Genomic DNA, 8,533 nt, shown 5'->3' on the forward strand with positions numbered 1-8,533 from the left:
ATACCTGGGGTGGTGCTGGATAATAAACTGGAGTGGTCTGCCAACATAGAAGCAGTGTACAGGGGAGGCCAGAGCCGTCTGTTCTTCTTGAGACAGATATGCATGTTTTATCACACTATCATTGAAAGTGCACTATTCTATGCTGTTGTTTGCTGGAGGAGTAGCACGACAGACAAAACTGTAGGGGTCTGGACAAACTGGTGAAAAAGGCTGGTTCTGTTGTAGGCAAATGGCTAGACCCTCTCAGTGTTGTGGTGGAGAAACGGATGAGGAGGAAATTGTATTCTGTTTTGGAGAACAATTAAACATCGTCTCCACAGCATCCTGGCAGGACAGCGGAGCAGCTGCAGGACTGAGTGGTTCAGGAGATCCTTTGTTCCAACAGTCGTAAGGTTTTTTTAACAGAGTTCTTCTCAAATTGATTGATTGATTGATTCAGTCATTTATTATTATTATTATTATTATTATTATTATTATTATTATTATTAGTAGTAGTAGTAGTAGTATTTTTATTAGTATTGTTATTATCATTGTTATTGGTAATATATAATCATTGTAAATATTTATCATTTTTTTGAGCTACTTATTTAAATTTCCCCCATTGGGGGATGAATAAAGTATTTTTCTATTTCTATTTCTAAGTAAAGTAATTATTAAAGTTACTAATTACTTTTGAAAATAAATAATCAGTAAAGTAACTGGATTGGAGAAGTAATCAGTAACTAATTACTATTTCCCATTAACTTGACCCACACTGCTCGCCACTACACACACACTTTTTGATCTTTCTTGTTTTGTGTTCTGCAAGAGCTGAGCTGTTCAGAGCAAAACAGTTGTAAAGACAAAAATCATTCTAATAATAATAATACTAAAAGAAAAAAAGGTAGGCTCCTCAATATCAACCACACTTTTTAAAAATAAAACCTAAATATCACTTAAAGGTTATGTGAAAGAAAATGTGATAACTGCCTGAATAATGTTAAAAACTAAAGGACATTAGTGGCTAAAAATCTAGCCCATTCAATTGGACTAAGTTTGGGTTAAAAGTCGATGCATTAATCTTCTCTTGGCCCAACCAGGTGCTGTGAGTGGCTAACCACAGAGGTTTTCTATTGCCTTAATGATAAAAAAATATACCTGCGACCAGTTCTCTGTCTAAAAGCGTCACTGTGTGAGATTGTGCAGTGCCGGCCACTTGGAGGTTGAAAGACGTATTCCAACTTGACAGGATATCCTGAGCTTCCAGCGTGACATTACTTTCCACCATCAGCTCAGAAATGTAGATATCTTCAACAGCAATAAACAAAATAAGAGACAATTAATTTTAAATGGATAATAAGTCATACAAAAATGGAACATTTTAAATAATGGTGAGATTAGGCTGTCAGTTACTCTATTGTGATTTTTTTTTCTCTCTTTTTTGAAACTTTAAGTCTCCTCAATATCATTGAAGAGAAGTATCTCACCTGATGTAATGACCTGCGAGGACAAAAAACAGGCACATACAAGAATTATTTTTTTTGTCCAAAAATTGTGATATATATGTTTTTTTCTCATTTGTCATTTTCAGTTTAAGTAAGTGAATATGGCTGTTTATATATGTTACACGCTGTGCATTAAACTATATTATAACTTTAAACAAGACTCTGTTAAATTTAGTCCTACGAAAATATAACACATTGAAAAAGGGAGGATATCTACCTCATACATGAACACAGCTCCGAGCAGACAAATAAATACCCTTGTCCACATTGTTATTCTGGAGAAAGAAATGCACAAGATTATCACTAATTAAGAAAGTTACCTGAAAATACGATTACCATCTTATATCATTACATATTTCTGCAGTACTTTAGGACATTGAATAAAAGACAGATTACAGCAACCCTCAGCTTGTTATGGTTTGAACAACTCAAAGTCAGTCTCAAAGCTACAGTATACATCACATATGTTAATGGTTGATACATGTTTTGTTTGCCTGATGTTCTCGAAGTTAGTTGTTAGATTCTCATGAATTTTGACATACCAGGGTGTTGGAGAATGATTCAAAATAATAAAGTTGACCACCTGGGGTCCGTTTCACAAAGAAGGTTCAACAAACTGAGTCTAATCCTGAACTCTGAGTTGATATACTCTTAGATAGAAAACACTGATTTCAGTGAGTTTAGTAAACTCTGAGTAGTTTCACCTTGAGTTTAGCGCATGCACCACAACTTTAAAAAGCCAGCACCAATGGAGCCCCGATTCGACGAGTCACCATGGCAACGGGGAACAGGCGGGCTACGTTTTTCACCAACCTCGAATTAGAAATGATTTCATTTAGGTGCAATCCCACGGGGGAGAAGCGCACTTGGCAGCAGTTTAAGATTAAATATAAAAACATTGTTCAAACAGGTGAGACCTCAGCATGGAGGTACCTCATTTTGATCATGATTTATATTGTAAAGTAAATATTAAGTGGCTATTTCACTGTGCAGTTGCTATAACACAATGCTATTTTCACACACATAAATGTCTTCTCATCTATATCATGTTCTGTTAAATAGTTAAGCCTATTTAAACGAACACAGACTTCTACTCAGCCAACAGAAAGAAGGCAGATGCCCATAAAACGGTTGGTGGCCAAGCACTGCCACCTTTTACGGAGGCAGAGGAGCTGGCCAGTGGCCAGTGGCTGAGGGAATCCACCCCCAAGACACAAGTGCCTTTATAAAATATAATAGGCCTATATCTTTTTTAAGCCTATTCATACAAATTTCATTTTTATTAATTTTTTTCTTTTGTTCCAACAAAATTCTGATGGTGCCGCTCAAAAAGATAATTGTCTGGAAATGCTAAAACATCTCCTGGCAAATATTTAATCATCTGTGCAATAATGCTGCACCTTCATCCACGGGATCGTTGTCAAAAGGACATGTTCGTGAAAAAACTCGCCTCCTACTGTGCCTAATGGACTTCTAGAACTAGAAGAACTAGGCTACGCCAAAACTCGCCTGCTGACTGAATGAATGAATGAGGAAATCAAATGGCGTGTGTGGCTGAAAGAGGGCGGAGACAGAGAGAAACTCGATGTTTATTGAGTAAAACCTGGTCCCGACCAGGTTAGGTTCATAGACTCTGTTACTACGGTAACTGACCGAGAACTTAAGTTACCTCTCTTTGTGAAACAGAGAGTGGACCATACACTTCTAGTAATACATGTATGTGCTTTCAAATTAAAAAAACATAATGGCTTTTATGCATGTTCCCTTCCCAATAGCACTTTTCACTAAACACTCACTTCATGGCCAATCTAAAAACAAATAATCTTCCCTCTTTCCTGAGACCAAAAGAGTTGTGGACAGAAATGACCTCTGGGTATTTTTCAATGAAAAAAATAACAATAATAACAACAACAACAAAAAACAGTTGCCCACATCCTTTTGAAATGAGCCTCTTGAGCAGATAATAAGATGTAAAACCATGACATCGAAGGACAATATATCACTCTTTGCTGAGTCATAGATATCTGCAGTTTTGGGCCAGAACACATTAAATAAAAAACACTTTATGTTTAGAGTTTGTGTCAGTCAGGACAGTTTACATTTTCAAAAAGTGGATTGTCACTTATATAAGAAAATACTCATATTTCTTATAAGTCAGTCTCTTTCGTTGCAATATGTATAAATGCCACATTTATGACTAACAAACCCTACCCTAGGGATTTAGGCTAACAGAGCCTAAAAAAAACCCATTATAATTGAATATAGCTAAAATATTACAGGATGTCACTGTAAATATTCTTGCAATGTATTTATTTGTTTTTTTTTTAATCAGACATTTGTTATTACATTTTTTAGTATCTACTGTCATTTAACTCTGTCAGAAGAGTCACAGAATGGACCACTTTTTATGCACCAGCTTTCATGAAACACTTATCAGCAGCTATCTGTTTTTCCTTCCATTGAATTGGAGGTTTGTATTTATTCAAGCCAATCTGTTTGCATTTTTTTGCATCTGAGCTAGGAACACAAACAAGTTGGTGTTTCACTGCTTCTTTTCCTTCCTGCATAAATGGCAGCATATACCCTGTATCACATACATTAATATTCATGTCCACATCATTTTCTTGTTGGGTTAGAACACCATTTCTTTTCAGCCACTGTTACACTGTGGGCATATCAAATCTGACCAACAGCAGAATTTATATGCAGGCCTCAAAAATTGAGCTGGTGCTCTAATGAGCTACCAGCTCAATTTTTGTTGTATAAACCTTATTTACTCACTTCATTGAACAAAAATATCTCCAATTAAAAATGAAGATAATCATTTTGCATTCAGCTGTCATTTTAGCAAAGAAAGAAAACTCAAGGTACAACTTTCTCAGTAAAGTAATGTTAAATCAATTGTATGCTTACCCTGATCCCTCACTGCCAGTCGATTACTCATGAATTGCGTAGTCCACCTTGATGGCGTCACAAAACAATGTTTTTGTTTTTTGGATGGATGGAAATCCTGCAAACAAAACAGAGGTTGACGTTTTCTTTATCTTACGAATAATTTGTACAATTCTTAACCTCACTGGTTGAGTTTTAATTTGAACTTCAACAAGCTGATGGTTGCCACTGAAACATCAAAAAGAGCACTCAGATTTAAAAGTTTAGACTCATACATGAGGATACATGACTTTGTAACTGAAAATCATCATGTGTGATCATTACAATGTTTAACATGTCAAGTTTTTCACTTATATTCTGCTGAGATATCATTCACACCAGAGTCATACATTTAACTTTCTGCAACATTAAGGGGATCTCATCTCTCTTCATACCTAATTTAATAGGTATATTTTTTTTCAAATAAATATATGAAAAAAACAAAACGATTTGAATAAAATGTTCTTACCTTAGCTGTTGCAGTTGCACTGCACAATTAAAAAAGGGGTTTACTTATCAGATTTGTTGCACCTAATTAACAGAGAACTAATTGTGCCCCATACCTCTCAGGAGCTCATCAACATTAGAGTCAAAGTAAGTGAGTGCATCTGTCTCAAAGACACTGTTTTGGCTGGTGAGAGTATGTTTGTTGAGGGTGGTGCGTTTATGTTTTGGGAGGGCATGGGTGTAGGCAAAACTTGTGTCCTGGCTTTGTGCTGAAACGTCATTTGCATTGATGGCAGTCTCCATGCCAGCCAAATTGGTCAGCATGCGTACAAAGCCTTTGAGTTTTGCGTGAATATTTGTCTACCAAATCAAACATTCTCCTTCAGGTCACAGCACAGCTGCATGTCTCATGAAACTGTCGTACGTGTGTTGTGTAAGATTACCTGACATTACCTCATGATTACACACAAAGCTGCTTACTTGCCAGAGCTTTTACTGAAACAATAAAAAAATTTAAAAAACATACACATAACCTCTTAAAAGATGGGTTCACCAAAATCTATTCACTTACGCACAATCAATGCAGATTAGACTTGATCACTAGTGAAAAGTGTATTTATTCCATTACTCTACTTGTGCTATAATCTAAATTTAAAGTATTGGGCAAGTGAAATTAGCGTCACCTTAACTATATGAAAATCAAATTGTACAGCTTTTTATAATGTCATCAAAATGCTAGAATAATGAATAGTTTTACTTTTATACATAACACACACCAGGGTGTTCACTCACTTAAATCAGTGGTCACTGTAATAATAAAGCACATAAGGGAAAGTTAGTTTGATCAAAGACAAAACAAGAACAAAATTATCATGAAACCAAGCAAATGCAAAGAGAATCACCTGCAAACTCTGCTTTTTGCATTTTCTCCTGCTTTACCTCCTTATTTAAATGTTCCAACTCAAGACACGTCACCTATTAAGGGCTGGCAGAGACAGGTGCATAGGATGAAGTTAGGTTTGCAGTAGTCATGCATTCAGTTTTGGAAATTGCTTAGCATCCTGTGTCAAATGGAAACAGACTATTCATTGCCTTTTAGTATTTTTACTTTTCTTATTTCACAGCTTTACGTTAGGTTGGCAAACAACCATATGTCGGGTATTTGCATAGAAAAGATGATGCAATGATCCGAGTAGACTTTGAGCTGTCAACAGTCAATTTAGAATCACCTGTTAACTTTACAAGCATGTTTTTGGACTGTGGGAGGAAGCTGGAGTATGCAGATATGTCTTGGTCTGTGGAATTTGTGATGTTTAGGTTTGCACTTTGTTCTTTGGGTTATTGAACTGACCTGTCATGCTTTGCTATCGCCTGGTTTGGTTAGTACTCATGGAGGACTGAAGCTGTCATAATCGGAAATACATTCAAAAATAAAAATAAAATTGATAAATGGTACCAAAAACAATCAAAAATTCTTTAATCACATTATGCATACACATAGTTGGTAGGTCTTGGCATCACAAGGCACAGTATGCATAAAATATATCTAAAGACACATATTAAAAATACCAGCAATACACACACTATAAATATGTACAAATAATAAGATGATGTGTACAATTGTGTAGTAGCAGGGAGATGTTAACAGGGAAATTAATATGTAATAAAAGTGTAATAAAGGGCAGTACAGCGCCAAATCCCACGCAGTCCACTAGTACACACTCACTAACTCATCATGCCTTTAAGACTGGGATTTGGCAGCTAAAGGACAGCTCTGGGAAAGAAGCTGTCCCTTAGTCTAGTGGTGCGTTTTTATGTTTTTATACCGTTTTCCGGAAGGAAGCAGCTGAGAGGAGAGTGTAGCCCGTCACTTCATGAGGAAGAAGAGCCTTTGTTGGATTTTCTTCACCAGGTGAGATGTCTTCAGGGACCAGAGATCCGTTTCACAAAGCAGGTTTAGTTTATTCAACCTGAAATGAGGGAAACTCTGAGTTTCCTGTTTCACAAAGGGAGGTAACTCAAAACAGAGAAAGAGGGGTAACTCTAGCCTGTTTCAGAGATAGAGGTAACTTAAGCTATCAGTCAGTAACCGTGGTAACAGACTCTATTAACCTAACCTGGTCAGGACCAGGTTTTTCTCAATGAACCTCGAGTGCCCTCTTTCAGCCGCACACGCCATTTGATTTCCTCATTCATTCATTCAGTCAGCAGGCGAGTTTTGGCGTACCTTAGTTCTTCTAGTTCTAGAAGTCCATTAGGCACAGTAGGAGCCGACTTTTTTCAGGAACATGGCATCCTTTTGACAACGATCCCGTGGATGAAGGTGCAGCATTACTGCGCAGAGAATTAAATGTTCATCGGGAGATGGTTATCAGACTGTGCATAGATGTTTTAGCATTTCCAGACAATTGTCTTTTTGAGCAGTGTGGGAGAGCAGAGCCATGACACTTGTCCTAATTACACAGTGTGCCTTGTTGTCCGGTTCATGAATATTGTTTGAGGTTAGGATGAGCTCGGTCTAGATAGTGGCGGAAGCCAGGCGCCGAAAAGAGATTGGGTTTGGGCCACGTACGCATTGAATGAGTCAGGAGAGTATAAAAGATTGTCACAAACTGAGGTCAAAGGGAATTTCCGTGCATTCTGAAATGCACATGTCTCTGTGACGGTCTGTTCAATAAATTCCCCATAAGAGGCTGACCACGGCGTGTCCGACTCATTTTTCTCCACAACATAATGGTGACCCCAACTTCGTGAATTTGGCGTCTGGAGCCCCGCGGAGCGAGTCCTCTGTGCCCCGGCAACTGAGATCAGTCGTGAACGCCGGCAGGTAGGAGATCTTTTCCTAACCATCAAAGCTGCAGATGTCTGCTGGTTGGTGGACAGTGTGACGGCTCTTCTGAGTTTTTCCCCAAATTAAAAGAACACAGGAGAGGGTGCCGGACCTGCCTCGTGAGTCTCTTATTGTTTCCTCTGCGCAGGGGGGCTGCTGAAATTATTTAAAGAAAACTGTTGAGCATAGAAGTGCTGAGTGTTTGAATTAAGATAAAATTGGCGAACAGCAGCTTGTGTGATGTGTTTGTGAAGCAGGTGGGTGTGAAGAAAGCCAGTCGTGCTAGGTTGTATATTGTTGAAATTGGGAAGGACTAGTCGCTCAGCCCTGGCAGGTATAGGTCAATGAACTTAAGCTGGAATTGTGGATACGCTTTCGGAGTGGGCAGGGTGTCGTCAGAGTACGTAAATCTTTCGCTCATGGTGATGTCTTGATGCCAACGGCCAACCTTTAATGCATTGAAGGGGGGATTACCCACGGATTAAGGCACACTCTAGCTATCAGTTATGTGAAAATTACTTTCACTAGTCAAGGAGTAGACGAATGCTGATGATTGATTGACTTGCGAACAGAAAAAGTTTGAAGGTGGAATCAATAAGTATTTCAAGAAAACTCTGAAAAATTAATTCCAGTTCTATAGGGGCATGTTTTAATATATGTGTTTATATCATTTTATATCTGCTTAGAACTCTTTGGAGTCAGGCATCTGTTAAGCTTGAATTTAAGTACATGGGAATAAAGGATGGTGAGGAGGTGTGGATCATGGGTCCGGAGGAGGAGACGACCGAATCACCGCTTCTGGACGCCACTACAAAGGGGCAATCTGGTAAGACCATGTTGT

General features: G+C 38.0%; 1 protein-coding gene across 2 annotated transcripts in view; it reads right to left on the minus strand.

The window, feature by feature from the left end:
* adgrf3b (adhesion G protein-coupled receptor F3b) overlaps nt 1-5,026 on the minus strand; it is a 29,289-nt gene extending 24,263 nt beyond the window's left edge. For both annotated transcript variants that reach the window (XM_075459264.1, XM_075459263.1), the window contains exons 1-5: nt 4,885-5,026; nt 4,398-4,494; nt 1,702-1,759; nt 1,467-1,479; nt 1,138-1,287 (exon numbers count right to left, since the gene is read on the minus strand). In XM_075459264.1, the coding sequence (XP_075315379.1) occupies nt 1,138-1,287; nt 1,467-1,479; nt 1,702-1,752 (214 nt within the window). In that variant the 5' untranslated portion in view covers nt 1,753-1,759; nt 4,398-4,494; nt 4,885-5,026. The remainder of the gene's footprint in view (nt 1-1,137; nt 1,288-1,466; nt 1,480-1,701; nt 1,760-4,397; nt 4,495-4,884) is intronic.
* Between the last annotated feature and the right edge of the window lie 3,507 nt (nt 5,027-8,533).

Source organism: Odontesthes bonariensis, chromosome 24 (assembly GCF_027942865.1).
Source record: "Odontesthes bonariensis isolate fOdoBon6 chromosome 24, fOdoBon6.hap1, whole genome shotgun sequence".
NCBI classification, from domain to species: domain Eukaryota; kingdom Metazoa; phylum Chordata; class Actinopteri; order Atheriniformes; family Atherinopsidae; genus Odontesthes; species Odontesthes bonariensis.